The sequence below is a fragment of the Meleagris gallopavo genome, chromosome 8, assembly GCF_905368555.1.
Source record: "Meleagris gallopavo chromosome 8, MGAL_WU_HG_1.1, whole genome shotgun sequence".
In the NCBI taxonomy this organism is placed as follows: domain Eukaryota; kingdom Metazoa; phylum Chordata; class Aves; order Galliformes; family Phasianidae; genus Meleagris; species Meleagris gallopavo.
Window position 1 is genome coordinate 16,012,246 of NC_139411.1, and position 16,076 is coordinate 16,028,321.

The 16,076-nt window shown below is 41.7% G+C and overlaps 1 protein-coding gene across 4 annotated transcripts in view; it reads right to left on the reverse strand.

The window, feature by feature from the left end:
• Positions 1-16,076, reverse strand: part of TLL2 (tolloid like 2) — a 97,579-nt gene that overhangs the window by 49,083 nt on the left and 32,420 nt on the right. For 2 of the 4 annotated variants that reach the window (XM_085230067.1, XM_085230066.1), the window contains exons 2-3: positions 15,544-15,654; positions 191-265 (exon numbers count right to left, since the gene is read on the reverse strand). In XM_085230067.1, coding sequence (XP_085086193.1) covers positions 191-265; positions 15,544-15,654 — 186 coding nt within the window. Of the gene's footprint in view, positions 1-161; positions 266-15,543; positions 15,655-16,076 lie in introns of those variants that run through there. The other 2 variants (XM_085230068.1, XM_085230069.1) reach the window with 2 other exon arrangements.

A 16,076-nucleotide genomic window follows, 5' to 3' on the forward strand; every position in this document is an offset into this window, starting at 1 on the left:
CCTCCACATCACAAAAGGCAAATTCACCCTTGCAGAGAGTTCATAAACACCAGTAAATGAAGATGCTTGGGAACAGCTAGTCTCCCAGGCATGCACGCACACACCCATGCACAGGACAAAGGTTTGTTTTACAGGGAATAAAAAAAGTAAATAAAAGATACCCAAAGGTCTGGGTGGGGTACCACATTACCCGTTTTAACTGCTCTTTTACTATCGGTTGAGGTGGTGTTCTCGCTTGGCTCAAAAGACTGTTCTCCCAGGCCTCCTGCAAAAGAAAAACAAGAGAGATTTCACGTTGTATGTTGGCAGAGCTCTGACATAGGAAGGACAACAGATGGCAGTGAGGCCATCTGTGAGTCTGTTGGCCACAGAAACTGGCTGCTATGCCTCCTCCAGGAGCAGTAACTAGCAACCTGATAAAACAGGGCTCTTTCCCTGGATTTCTTCCCAGCCTACAGAGATACCTTTCAATTCATTACCATCCTGTGCTTTACTTTTCCCCATGTACTGAAGAGGCAAAGCATTTCTTTTAGGGAAGGTTTTCCATTCTGCAAAGATCAGCTATGGGAACACCAAAGCTGAAGAACTGTAGGCAGTATAGAAGCTTTGTAAGCAAGCCACTGAACACAGAATCGACACAGAAAACCAGCCCAGCATACCTTTGGCAGGAAAGCTCTCCACAATTAGCACAGTAGGAAGAAAAACTAAAAAAATCATGTCTAGGGTGAGAGAGCATAACATACAAGGCAGCAAGATGTATAACAAATTAAATGGGCCTTGTATGTTATGCTCTCTCACCCTAGACTTAAGAAGGTGGCTCTGGCACCATCACTGTTGTCACACTGTTGTCACTCTCCCTTCATCCCATTCTTGCTATTCAGAATACCTCTGCAAGAAGGGAAGCTGAAAGGGCTGATTTCTGAAAAAGTACCAGCAATTTTCAGTCTTGGTGGCAAGGTAAAGCAGGAAGAACATGATCAACTACCAAATACAGAACAGAGTACTGTTATGCATACAGCACTTCTGGATGCTCTGTAGAAGCTCCAAGAGAGGTGTCCCACTTTCAAGAGAGATTGAATCCTTCCAGCCTTGCAACAATCCTGCTTTGCCAGCTGGAAAACATTCCTCTTGCTCTGGAACTGGCTTCTTGCAAATCCCCCTCCAGTCCCTCCAAGTGGGCAAGGACAGCGATGTCACATCCTGCTCTTAAGGGGAGGGAAGGGGTGACTAGATTTCACTGGCCCTTTACACAGGTCAACATCTCTGACACCTGGGAAGATGGCTGAAAGGAACTCTAATTCTAACACTCCAAAAATATATTACCAGATATACCTCTTTCAATTCTACCTCTCCAACACTATATTACTAGAACTAATTAAATGATCATGGAAGACAGCAATAAAATGAAACGGGAAAATAAAATATCCAGACTCTCAGCTGAGTATAGGTTAAATCTTTGTGGTCCAAGAGACTCACTAAATCAGGGAATTGTCTCTCAAAGGAAGTGCATAATGTAGCAGAGCTTGACTGGACAAAAGCCACTAGATGTGTGAACAGGAACCAGCCTGATTCAACAAGATAGATTGCTCTGAACTCTATCACTCTTTTCCAGCTTCAATGTCCCATCCTAACATTTCCCTTTGTTTTCTTTCATGCCCAGTCCTCCTCACTTCCTTAAGCCCAAGCTCAACAAAAGTTGCTTCTCAGTTAAATTTTTAGGTCCCCAGGACTTTTCACCCTCCCAAAGTATGCTATTCTTCACACAACATGCCACTCCATTTAAAGGAAACCCTAACCAGTCATTCACCACCAGAATTAAGGGATGCAGTCTTTGCTGAAGCGAAGGATAATTTTGTACTTCTAAACAAATGCAGCTTGCAGTCACAAACAGATTGCTTCTTAATTGAAATTGGGAGGTGAATTATATGGTGAATTAGGAAAAAAGAACAACTCCGTATTTAGTGAATTGTTCTCCTAAAAGAGGACTGTGTGGGATTGAATTGCAAATAATGTCACCAAAATCTACAGCTGGGCCCCTTCTCCTGCACCAAAGCTGCTGACCTCTGCAGAGCAGCAGTGTCATTTGCGCAGACTGTTTTTCCAAGCTGTGAGCGCATTCTTTCCCAGAGATCAGTGCAAGCCTTGGTTTCTTATGCAAAAGGGATGTTTGAATAAACTAGTGTGACTAATGAAATCTAAAACATCTTTGCATATTTCGTCTCACTGTAGCCCATGAAAAGGGAGAGCTCTATACAAAGGCTACATATTGGTGGGCAGATATACCACATTTTTTTCAAAAGTTAGTAACCTCACTAGGAAAGACGGGGAGTAACTACACTCTTCTCTCCCACAAGGAATCACATGAGATTTTTGGAAGATCCTGTTCTGATTCATACAGGCTTTAAAGATATTTCCTATCCTTATGATATCTAAGCACATCCCAAAGATTAAAGCAACTTGACACTTAGTCCTCTCTGTTGGTTCATCCCAAGAAGATAACAACTCGGTCCTGGCAAGACAAAGATAAGTAACTGACATGCTTTTATCAATAAGATAAGGAAGCCAGAGAATGAACCTTGTATCTGAAAGCAGCTGCACATAGATTATAGGCATTTTGCAGGACCTGTTGCTTCCTCAGTAGGTCCCTTAAACCACACCTTTCAGTTAGACTATTTGTTACATCAAAGAGTGTAGGGGATTCCAGCCATTACTGCTCCAGAGCTTGGAATGCTCATGCATTCAGGCCTACTATCACTAGAAACATTAAAAAGGAAAATGCAAATTTTCAGTTTGACACAATGGTCTGTGAAAAGCCCATATAGCAATAAGAAGGTAGGCCTTAAAGTAACTTTATAACACAAGCAAAACAGGATTGACTTTTCTGAATTTTGTTTGTTTGTTTGTTTTAATGTATATCCATCAGTTAAGAAATCTTTCAAAATCACTTTCATCCTCAGTTCTTCCTGTTGTTGTGTCAGATTAGTTATGGCTTCTCTCCATCCTGACTTTTTAAGATTTGTCCCACAAATCTTCTCCCACAACGAAGAATGATATGAATTTTGTTAGATCATGCTTCTACATAGGGAGCAGTACTAGATACCCTAAGCTCTTTTAACTCCCACACTTCTATGACTCCATCTTTCCTAACAATTTGTTGGAATTAACAGCTACAACCCCAGCTGGGCATTGCTGGACTTCCTTGCTAGATAACTCAGTTTCCATGCACAATTTGACAAAGACAAAAGATTCTCTACCAAGGCTGAAATATTTCACCTTCTACCTTGAGCACACTTACAACAATTAGTTTTTCTGTTCCCCACAGATCAGCATTGTCAAGGGAGCTTGGCTGACTTAAAGGAACTTCCAGAAGCTTAAATGCACCATAAATCTGAGTTAAATCCATAATGCTCACAGTCCTGGCTAAAGAACAGGTGTCCAATTTGTTTGCGAAAACTATAGAGGCAGCTTGAGGTGATAAGTAAGGGTCCAGTGAAGCAGAAAGCAGCCGGCTGTGGCATTGCTGGGAAGAAAGCATTTTCTACATCTCTTCCAGAAAAGAAAAATGAAAATCCAATTTTGCTTAAAGGAGTCCAAGTTGCTCAGCTGGGACCAAAATAAAAGACGGCAGATTAAGAGAGCAAGAGAGAGTACGAAGCGTGCCAGAAGTCAGATCAAAACTATACAATTTGCAGTTTCCTTCTGCCACTAGCATAGGCAAAGACAATCTGAAGAAACAGCAGAAAGCAGAGTCCATATGGTATTCATACTGCCTATGAGAGTATGGGACAAGAACACCTTAGTAATTTATTGGACTTTTTTGTAAATTCATCTTATACAAAATGCAGATTAGGGTTGAGAATATTTATTGCTCTATGCATTCTGCTTTCTTTTGTTCTAAAACCCAAACACTCTGATCTGCTGAAGAGGGGGCAAATCAGATCCCCTACTAAATAAAGCAGCTGTGCTTGCTTCCGCTTGATCAAAAACCACACGGATCTTCTTGTTTACCAGAGGAGAGAAAAGCTAGACAAAGCTGTCAAGCAGCCATTGGATTGGGATGTAAGTAGAAGGCCTGGAAATACACATCACCTTCCTTCTCCCTTGCACACTGTGAAACATCCCACAACGCCACAAATCTGCTTCAGCGGTAGCTAACTTTTAAAACACTGTAACTGCTCTGTCTTGAAGCTTTTACCTGAAAGCACAACTCAGGAGCAGTGTGTTATCCACTTGGAAACACAGGAGAAACAATCCTTCTTGGGATACTGGAATACCTACCTAGAATTTAAAATCATATGATTGTCAAGAGGAACTGTAGGTGCCTGAAAACTGGCAGATTGAAAACACAAAGTATTCCAACAAGGGAAATTGGATGGGATGAAGCTTCCAACATCTTCCTTTTTTTTCCAAGATGGCAGACAAGATACCATTAAAATCAAACCTTCTTACCACGCCGTTCCAGGACAGGGTAACTTTTTCTCTCCAAGACAGTGAAGACACTCTTCACCACATTCATGCAAACTCTTCTTTCCCTGCTTACTCCTCACATAGAAGGGCACCATAGCTGAACATGGGCAGTGGCTACAGCCATGGTGCTTGTCACCTCCATTAAGGTGAAAGGACACATCAGCAAAACCTGAATACTTTCTTAGGTTATCCTACTTTTCTAATTCAGCAAAGAACAACTTGACTGTACACATAATTATCAGAACTCACATGGACTAAGTCTCAGCAAGACTTCAAGTATGTATTATGAAGAAGGAAAAGCCATTTGGGGGCTTGAATACAACCAAGGAAGAATGTGTCAAATTAAAAAAAAAAAAAAAACAGCTTGATTTCACCTTCTTGTATCTCAGAGTACTTTGCTTTAGTAGACTCATTCAATATACATGCTAGTCAAATTCCACAGCTTAAACTTTGGATTTCAAGCAGAAACTACAATGAAGCATCAACAAGAAAGCAAGTAGGTAACATTGAACACTCATCTCTTCTCAGAGCTTCAGTTCTGATTAGCTGTCATATTATGATCATCTGAGAAGCTTCTGGAAGGACAGGCTTAAACAAATGATGCTACACTCTGCTTTTTAATTTCCTCATTAACCAGGGGTCAACAACTTTTTAGGGTAGTAAAAACCCTTTATTGCACTGGATTTTCTAACTGCTGAGAAAGTGATGATTTTATTAAAACAAAATCCGTTGGGAAAATGCATTCAGAATGCAGAACAGATGTCTCCCAGAGTTGGTAGAGAGTCTGTAGCAAGAACTTTCCATAACCCCCAGGGTCCTAGAGATCTGAACAAATTATTTGAGGTAGTCCTTTAGCATTTCCTGACAGTGAAATAGCCAAAAGTTCCCTAAATTTAAAGAAAAATAAATTAAGGAGAAAAATTCTGAACTACAAATCCCTTGCAGGAATCTGTTTTTCACATTCAGAGTAAGCTGACTAGCTGCAATAACTCAGGAAAGTCCCAGGGTTCAGAAGCTTGACAAGCAGATGTGTCATCTCTGCATAAGCTCTGCAAATGCTTGTATAGAACTAAGACACCAGCCTGCAAGGAAAGCTCACAAGAGAAAGGTGAACGTAGTTAAGCAAATGCAGAGCTGGCAAAAAAGCATGAGCTGAAAAGCACTTACTGCACCTTGCCCTCTGGCTGGCCATCCCCTGCATCATATTAGTACCAACACTGCAGGAGAATATTGGGTAGTCCTTTATTCCCCAATAATTCCCCAGCATCCTATGTTTTCCCTCTGCGCTCTTTGGTTTTCTGGAGGTGACTGTATCATTTTTATACTGTGATGCATCTTAAAAATAAGACGTTGCAAGAATTGTGAGAACCTGAGCTAATATCTCTACCAGTATTTCAAGCAAGAATCAATGAACAGTAGTACTCTGTGGAAACAAGGGAGGACTGGGAAGATCAGAAGAAGGTCTTTCCTGCAGGCAATTAACAACTATCCCTGCCCCCCCAGGGGAAAAAAAAAAAAAAAAAGGGCAGATGGAAGGAAAAAACATTTACCTACAGTCTGTGCCATATCACTGTGCAAGGACACTTGCAGAGTTCTGCAAGATGCTGGCTTACAGTGCTTAGACAAGTGACAACTGAAGTCCAAAACAAGTACACAAGCTCTTTGGATATGCCTGTGTTCCTGTTGTACAACAAGGCTTGTACACATGGAGTGCAACTTCTCCCCTCCCAGCACATTGAAGTAGCAATGTGCAGCACTAACTACTGGTGTGTTGCATTAGCCTTCCTGTGACTCCAATAGATCAAGCTCTAACAGGCATCTGCCTCTCCATGACACCTCTCTTGATTCACAATAATCATTCTCCTGCCTACATCTCCTCTGAAAGAGAAGTAAAACAAATGAACTTCTGGAGGGTTAAGGAAAAGGTAAGAGCTGGCTTGGTTTCACCCACTGCTGTGCAAACAGTACAAACCCTCCTGCCCCCCCCTCTGCTAACAACCCCTTACCTCTGACCTGCTCAGTCTAATTGCTTCAGCCATACTGCTCTCTGGGCCTCCGCAGGCACAGCCATGCACAGCTTTCTGTGCTCCTTGCAGCATCCCCCTACTCCATTCCAGCTGTGGGTTCCCATGCACAGCCAGCCAGCTCTGCTCCCACTGAGCCTTCCTAATCCTTTTGTTTTTCCCTTACCTTGTTTATAGTGGATAAAAATTAACTCAAAATGAAAACACTACACTGGAAACTAAATTATGTTCGAATGCGATTAAACTCCGTTCAAAGAGAACGTGCGGTGCAAGCATAAATAACTTTCTTCCTTGCTGGATATTCAAACTGTCCCAAGTTTGCTTATTGGAGCGTTTTTGGTCCTTTTTACCCTCTGGAGGACTGTGACACATGTAACAGACCCAAGGACCTTGAGTAGATCCAGCAGACACCTCATCACAAACACTATGACTGCTGGGCAGCCTCAGGTCAACTCTGGTCCCAGGACCCAGCAGGCCCCTGCATACGCCCCAGATGTGAACAGAAGCCGCAGGACTTGCTCAGTCTCATTAGCCTCCCCACCATGTACCCAGGGAGGCTCTGCAGGCCAAATGGAATGAGACCACGACAGGCAGCAAGTAGAGCTCGAGCAACAGTGGAGCCAGCAACACCATATCGTTTCTCAGCATGCTGAAGGGATCCAGAACACCTGGGTCAAGCTTCAGCAATTGCCATTCAGACTTTCCCTCCAGGCTCCCAAAGGGCTGGCAGCAGCCTTGTAAATGTGCGTGGGTATAGTCATATAACATGACTATGACTTCCCAGGGGGCTATGGCTGGGTAGGGTAGGCATGATCCCTTGTTCCTCAAGGTAAGGCAGCATGCAAGACCTCATATAGCATACTTTCACCATCCTCCTGCCATCAGCTTTCTCCCAGGTCCCCCCTACAAATTACCCCTGTCCAGAAAGCATGCAAATAAAGGAGCCCCAAAAAAGCCCCAAAGCTGAGCAAAATCTTGTCTGAGCACATGGCCAGCTGCTGCTGCTGTTGGAGGCATGGGTTTCTGTTGCCACAGCCATGAGGCTGGGATTTGGGATCTCAGCAGTTCACAGCTCAGCCAGCCCCAGTTGCCAGCAAGGACATAACAGTGCTGAAGAAAGCAGCTCTGCTTCAGGAGCACAGACCTTCATTTTCGTAGTGGACCTATGCATGATGTCACCCCATTCCTCATGCTGTCTTTCAGCTCCATGGTGGAACAGATGCCAGAATCATTTGCAGTCATTAAAAAAGACAAAAAACAAAAAACAGAGGAGTTGGTGTGTAAGTGGAAAAAGCTTTCTTCACCACAGCAAACTTCACACAAAGAGCTTCTGGCAGAGAAGCTACCCAATTCAGCCCAGGGACAGCTGCATTTCAGTGGAAGAGACAAACTGGTGGAAAAGCAACTCAAATCTCATCTCTGCCACAAACCCACTCAGCAGCTCCATCCGTTTCAAGATGAGTGGTGAATTCCCTACAGAAACCGCTTTCTAAATCTCAAATTTCTCTTTAGGACAGTCCGAGGAAGTGAAACAGCAGGATAATCTGAATATTTCCTTTTGCCTCTGATCTTTGTCCTGGAGAAGCTCGTTACCCGTTCCTAAAGGTTGTTCAAGTTGCCATCTGACCTTAGAACTACAGCAGCAAGCACAGTACAGCATTTCAGCCTAAAACTAATTTGCTTTCTTTCCCCACTTGACAGCTGAATAAATACTTTGTCCTTGCCATTTGAAAAGGGGAGCTGCAGTGAAGTTCTTTTTTGTCCACTGTAGTCATAAAAGCCTGCCTTCTTTCCAAATTAGACCTGAGCAAGCAGCTTGAAGTAAACACATTTATTCCACAAACGTAATCTTTTTCTGTTCACAATTGACCATGAGCATTTTACAGCTTTTTCTAATTTACTTGTTATTTGCAATTATTTATCAAAACATTTTGGTTTCTGATTATTTCTTGGACCTGGCCCACTATTCCACTGAATAGAGTAAGTAACTTTTATTTCATGGGTACAGGAACATCCTTGCTTTAAAGAGCCTGAAAATCAAAGCATCCAAGCTGGCCTCCCAGAGCCACCAGCTTGCTATGACTTCTCTCATAGCTTCTTAGATCTTAGTCTTTCACCAACCACTTCTTTCCTCCAAATTCATTTACTGAAACACTCACAGAATTGACAAAGCAGCCTACACAGCTAAGGCAAATTCAGTTTTTCATTCAAGCAAGTATTCAAGGAAATTAAGCACTTGCCAGCTCTGAAACAAATGCATGATTTAGGCAATTCCATTGTTATTGGCTCAGCACAGTCAAATTTTACAATTAGGGTAATGGATTTAACTTCCAGGACAATTTCCATACAGATAAACTGATCTCCTCATACAGATAAACTGATCTCAAGTGAATTTGCCCATGTGTTCCCTGAATCACAGTTAATTCATATACAGCCATTTAATAACCTCCACTTAAACACAAAAGACTATTCAGACTCTTCTGACACCAGTAAAAGGAAGGGTTTCCAAGTGTTAAACCAGCTGTAGACAAGACCTAAAGAAAATTTAATTAAGAGCAATCAAGAGCAAGACAGTCACAAACATAAATCAGATGTTATTAATGCTGTACTTCCTAAATGGTTGATAATGCCCTCTTGTATCAACTTCCAGGTGCCTAAGACCTGTCCAAAAAAAGAACTTAGAGGACTGGCATATCTGTGGAGCTGGGAGCCAAAGAGAGGCAAAGCCATGCAAGGAACAGCAGGGATTCAGCACTGCCTGTGCAGAGATTGTATGCTGCAACTACTGCTGTCTAGAGATATGCCAAAAATCAGATCAGACTGGCTTCCTAATTTATTTCTGAAGCATAAGAATTAAAGATGTGTCTAAGGCAAACACCAAAGTTTCTACTAAAAATAGATAGGTGACAGAGTTAGAAATATTTGGGAGTTTTTGTTACAATGTGGAAAACATTTTAATATGAGCAAAATCGCAGTGTTCAAAATCACTAAAAAAAAATAAAGTATATAAAGATGAATAAAATCGCTTATTTTGACAGGTAGGAGTCTACCATTCAAAAACCTTTATTTCAGGGAACAGTGCATGTCCAAAAAGCCTTTGTGTGCATGCAACCAGTTGCCAACAGGAACCTAGCCAAGAGGGAAAAACAAACATCTAACTCCAAGGGGAACACAGAGCAAGTAGTAGGATTGCACTGTTCAGGCTGTGCTCCAGCAAGGGCCAAATATTACATTCACCTATTGCTTGGGACGTCCTTTAATCTGCCCTTCAGGACAAACACTAGCAAGCTTAACAACTTGTATCAAAAAGAGGTATGTACACAGATGGACTGAGCCCTCAGATAGGTCCCTTGGAAAAAAGATATTCTTCTACCCATGTAAGAGGAAGCAACCTTCATTAAAGATTTCCCAGAGGATGAACAGGTGCTGTGGGGAGTTAATAGCTGTAGGTATATAACACATACGTAGCTATTTGCATCGGTCCTGGATGGCTATGATCAACACAGCTCAGAGTAAGTCAGCACATACGATATGCTCCAAGCTGAGCAGCAATGTTGAAATCATTCTGCACTAAATTAAACCATGCTAGAAGCACAGCAGTTGCTTTAAGAGGACTTAAAGAAATGTATTGAAACGTGCTTGAAAGCAATACTGCTGGCCACAGATGCTAAACTACATAATCTCACCCAAAGTGGGACAGAAGTCCTGCTTCTAACTGCTTTGAACACCAAGTTTGCCACTTGAGAAGAACTCTTTTTCCCCAGCTTACAGTTGAATAATGTATCTTCTAGTAGAAGAGTTGCACTCCAGCAAAACATCCTGTAACCAATCCCAGTTCATGTGATAATTAAAATCAAAGATTCCTGGTTTGTCACAGAGAAAAAGAAACCTAAGAGCAAATCCTGAAAATAGGAAAAGCCTTGTGAAAACAAGGTGACCACAGGCATCCCAAAAAGCAAAACAGAAAAGCCGCCTGTTGCAGAGATGAGCATCTTGCAAACCTGCTGAAACAGCAGAGGAGCCACCTGCAGTTTTACAGCATGATCAGAATAAAGGGGCTGCCCAAGAAACCAGCATGTGCCAACAAACCTACACCCCACTTTTATTAATAGAAGGGTACAATTCAGAACTTCTCTTTGCTTAATTCACCAAAGAGTAATTTTCTTGCACTAGACTCATGAATTTGATGCCACAGCCTCTGGCCATTCATGGCAGCCTCTGTATCAACATCAGTTATGAAATACTTCATATGATTTAAAGCCAATTCCCACTCTAATTTCAGTAAAATCTCTGGGATCAAAAACATCCAACTGCACTATTATCTGAATCACTCATTTTAGCTCATAGAGATGCTCTGTAAATCCTTTCTGATCTATGCAAGTGTGAAAGCTTTATCAAGGCCTTCATGCCATGAGCATAAAAATCTCTCAGTATTAGAGACACAGAAAACCTATTTTGAGTGTTCTTGAAAAGCATTCTTGGCGGCAGTGTGATGTAGAGTCACTGCCTCAGCAGCAAGCCCAGCACAGCATGGTAGCAGTGAAGGCAGCCAGACTCCCATGTTTTCTCATCTGCCGAAGCCAAAGCAACAACACAGTAGGGATGAACTTGCCCTTCTCACTCTCAGAGGTTCCTTTCAGGACTTGAAACTGCCTCAGTGATACAGAAATCAGGAAAAGACATACTGTATCAGTAAATTCCTCTTAATCCCTAAATCGCCTCAAAAGACTTAAAATAAACCTGTTAAGATTTAATAGCCACAAAATTCCCACAGTCATGGCAAGAAAATAAAAGGTCTTCTTCCTCTGTGGCTAATGCTTTGGAAAATAAAGCAATAAAGCAAAGAAAATCACCTTGCACTAGAGGACTCAAAACCCTAGTGAAACTATGCAGTTTCACAGCCTTTTTCTTGTTTCCTCCCCATTTCAAAGCTACCAATAGACTTTCGGCAGCAAAAAAATCCTTAAAGTTTAGATACAAATTTCTTCTGAACTGAAACAGACATTGTAAAAGCAAATACATGTAATAAGCTTCACAGAAACCTATAAGGAACTTAAAAACTGTAAGTTCTTTTTCGAAATGATTAGGAGTTGGTGAAGCAAGGACTTGCAGAGGATAGCACTCACTGGAAGATCTTCAGGCACTTAGAACAAGGGGAAATGTCTTCAAGTTCAAAGAAGGGAGATGTAGGTTGGAAAAAAGGAAGTAGTATTCTACAGTGAGGATGGTGAGGGTTGCTCAGAGTTGTGGTGGGTGCTCCGTTCCTGGACATTTTCAAGCCAGGCTGGATCAGGCTCTGGCAACCAGATCTAACTGTGCATGTCCTTGTTCATTGCAGGGTAGTTGGACTAGATGGCCTTCAGATGTCCCTTCCAACTCTAAGGATTCTATCATTTGTTTCATTATGTTTTGAACCATTACTCTCTCTGCTGAGCCGAATCCCAGGGGAAAATCATTTTCAACACTGTCATATGAGAACAACTGATTTTCATAGCAAACATGCCATGTAAACTTGATCCCACAAAAGGAGAGGCAGGGAGGCAGCTAACAAACATTTTAAATGCAAAGTAATACTTAAACATCCCTCTTTGTTTCTTCATATAAATAAATAAATGTGATTAATGACGAGGGGGAAGTTTCCTATTTGGAGCTTTTTTTTTTTTAATGTGGCATTATATACAGTAATAATAGGATGAATAAATGAGCAGAGCACACTGTTTGGCCTGCAGCACTTCTGCTTGTCTAATAAGCAGCAAACAAAAACAACACGAGCAATTCTTACTTTAGAACTTAGGTTCAATGGAGAGCAGCTAATGGGGTGGGGAATAAACACTTTTCTTCTGCTTTAGAACATCACAAAAATTGTATTTCAATTCAAACAAAGGTCAAATGTACAACATTAGACAGCTGTTTTTACAAGATCATTGATCAGAGTAAAACTAACTTTCAGGAAAAGCACAGCTGAGGTTGAGATGTATGGTAAAGAGAACAGAAATCACACTACTAGAATTATTTAAGTAGGAAGAAAACACTTTGGAACATATCTGCAGAGAAATCCTGGAAGGGTTTGAATGAGAACTGAACTAGTTGGCTGTTCTGACCTCCCTTGTAAGTGTGTGCCTCTCAGCATTCACACAGTGTTCATCTGTACTGTTTGCAACGTTTTTGTTGTTGTTTTTACTTAATACTGCTTACAGTTTTAACTTAGTGGACAGAGACCAGCATAAGTAACTCAAATAATCTGCTTGGATTAAATAGGCTGCATTTAGTTGTAGACTGCCGTGATGTCTCTGCCTTTCCCTCAACAGCACTACAAAAGCATCAGAGAATGCAAGATGCTATTCATAATATCCCCTGCATTTTTCAGCTGCCCAACCAGTGTTCTCCCCACCAACTACTTGGAAAGGAAGCTCTTCTGGAGCAAAGGAGACTGTTCACATGAATAAGGACTATCAGGTCATCTCTGCATTCCAAAAGGATTTCGGTGCATAAAATAAGAGGTAGAGTTCTTGTGTAATGCCTCCTTCTAAAGGGCCTAGAGAAGGGCAATAGCTACATCTCTAGAAAGGTGACTGGACTGGAAAAAGGTAAAGAAGGAGAGTTGGAATGAGAAAGCTTTCCACATCTGACAGCCCCAGTTCTCATCAGCCAAGGCTTTTACTGAAATCATCTCTAGTTGTATTTATGTTCACTGGAGAACCATCACCCATACAAACGTGGAAATTTCATTCTTCCTCTGGAGCTTAACAACTGCAGATGTTCTACACAAGCTAGTAGGGTTTACATTTATGAACAGCCCTAGAGTGTCAAATAGCACTATTTTCACCCCTCCTCCCACTGCTCTCAGCCAAATAGCATTTTCTTGGGACACAGAAAAGAAGAATGCCTGGCCTAATAGCTTGTTCAGAACTGCAGCTCCCAGATATGAAGAGCCTGTGTGTATGTACATATTAAGTACTTCCCCCACTATGCAACTAATCCGATTAACAGCTTTAGGAAACTTTGAAACGTTATAATTCAAGGGGACCCACTCATAAAAGGTCTTAGACCATTTCTGTACAGAGGTTGCATTCTTCCCACTGGAAATAAAAAAAAAAACAAAAAACAGAAAGCAGGACTTTTTCCCAGGGAAGAATGGATCTCAATCCCCACCATGCTGAAGTAGACCACCCTCTTACAATTCACAAGTGTCAAGCAAGCCCCATAAGAGAAGAATCAACTCTTCCTGCTCCTGTAGAGAGCCCCCTTGCAGAGCAGGTGAATACAGAGAACCCTCTATGCATGCCCTGCAAAAAGCTAAGCTCACTATGACAGGCCCAAGGGCTGGCCAGTTGTCAGCTTGCACTTCCAGGGGTTGAAAGTCAGGGAGAGGAACAAAGTCTGCCGGTGATGAGGAGAGCACCATATGAGCACAGCATCACAATTCCCCTAATGCCCATCACGTGGAGCACCACCTGGGCTTTAATTCATAAAACCCAATTACACAACACAAGTCATGGTTGCAAGAGACCACCATCTGCCTTACTTAGTATAGATGTAGGTTATAAAATTCATGCCTGGCATGAGTACTGAGCACAAAAAAGTGTTTCAGATTGAACAACTATAAAAACCACCACAGCAAACTGATATGGTTGGCATTTGGCTTTGCTTCCACAGAAATATCTTCTAACTTCAGTAGCTGACAAAGAGACATAAAGAGATGAACAGTACCTGTCCCACCTACTTAGTCCTCATTCTCTGACTTACCTTCTGCTCTAAAGGCAACTAACTCCTAATAGTCTAACACTTCAGAATGAGCTACACTCAAAACAACATTAACAGGGTAAGTGACACAATAACACATTTATAGGAAGCAATCAGTAATAGTAAGAAACGCACAACAACACATCATCAGTAGGGTAAAACTAACCTGTCTCATGACAGTCTAATCCCAGCTCATGTTCCCTACTCTGCACAGAGTTTTAGAGTCAGTATGAGTTTAGATTAGATATGGTGACATTAAAGTATACATCCATGTTGGAAGATGGATGTGCAATCTTTCTTTTTGACTTATTCTAATAGGAAGCTATAGCAGCAAACCCCAGAATAGGACTTACACCTACTCTGAAACAAAAGGCAGGTAGTCACAAAGATTCAGAACCAGCTACCAGTCCTTGCGAATGAAACAAAATGCATTGAGATGGATAGACATCTGTCCCACTGATCCGAGTCTCTACTCAACTTTTCACCCTACTTGCTAAATTAAAAGCACAGCAGCAGAGAGAAAATAAGATTGCCCCAACCTGCTCTGACTCCAGTTCCACCAATGCCCCTCAAAAGCTCAGATTTCAACTAGTTCTCCTGCCATCATAAAAATGGATGAAAGGCTACAGTACTGCAGGGAGTCTCTTCACACTCTCCAAGCCAGCTGCAGTGTTTCAGATACTCTTAGAGATGGAAACAAAGCAGAGCTTCTGGCTGAAGAAACAACTCCAGTCTGACACAAAACTGAGAATATGTAAGAGCTATGTAGGGACGGAAAGGAACATCAGCATATACTACTCATCTTCTGGCTTTCCAAAAAAAAAAAAAAAAAAAATCAGGACTGTTAATCTGTAACAATTACATAATCTCTTCAAGGGTAGCAGATATGCAAGACATCAATGGGTTTTACCTAGGTTAATGCATTTTTTTTCCCTCCAGTTTTTAACGCATCAAGATTAAAAGAGGGGAGAACAATAATAGTTAAATTTAATGCCGAGCTGAATGTCCCTGTTTCAATCAAACTTCCTTCCAAATTTGTAGAGACAATTCTTCAAAGGAAGAAACCAGCGCTGTAAATTCAAAACTCCCTCAGGCCAAACAGAAAGGCTCCTTGACTGCCCTCAATGCAAATCTTGACTGTTTTTATCAAAGTTCAGAGTTGGTTCTCATTCCCAATTACATAACTAGCTTCTCTCTGCATGCATTTCCCTGCCTGCGAGAACAGGCCACATGAATGACAAGGAACTCTCTGCCATCTGACAATAAAATCAAGTGAAAGAAGGCAGTGTCACCTTTGGGCTGCCCTTACCTGAGGTGTGTCTTGCGTTGCCAGCTGAGTGCTTTGTTAAGTCAACAGTTCTGTCTATTTGAAACAGCTTCAAATCATCTTCATCTAAAGCGATATCACCCCAAAAGGCAGCTGGAGAGAAACAAACTGCAATTAGTTTTATTTTGGAAGGAAAATATAATTCCTATGCAGACTATCGTGACTCCATGGACCAGAAAAAGGTAATACACAGCAGCAGTTCATAAGTACAGAGAGACTGGACATTGGTGGAGGCTAGGTGACGGTATTTAAATTGAACCACTGTGCAGGTGCACAGAAAGGAGCTTATTAGCTGAAATGCCTTGTGTTAAATTTTACTGCAGGACTGACTCTCAACCGAGCTTTATGGAGGTGGTGTTCACTGTCCATTAAAGCCTACAAGGGGCAGTTATGGGTATTTCCCTAGCTAATGTGAAGGAGGGAATTAAGATGCAGCTCAGATTCTGATAGATGTTGCGTCCACACCATCTCAGGTTAATAGTTTGCATAAGATAGGACAACTACAGACTGTCAGC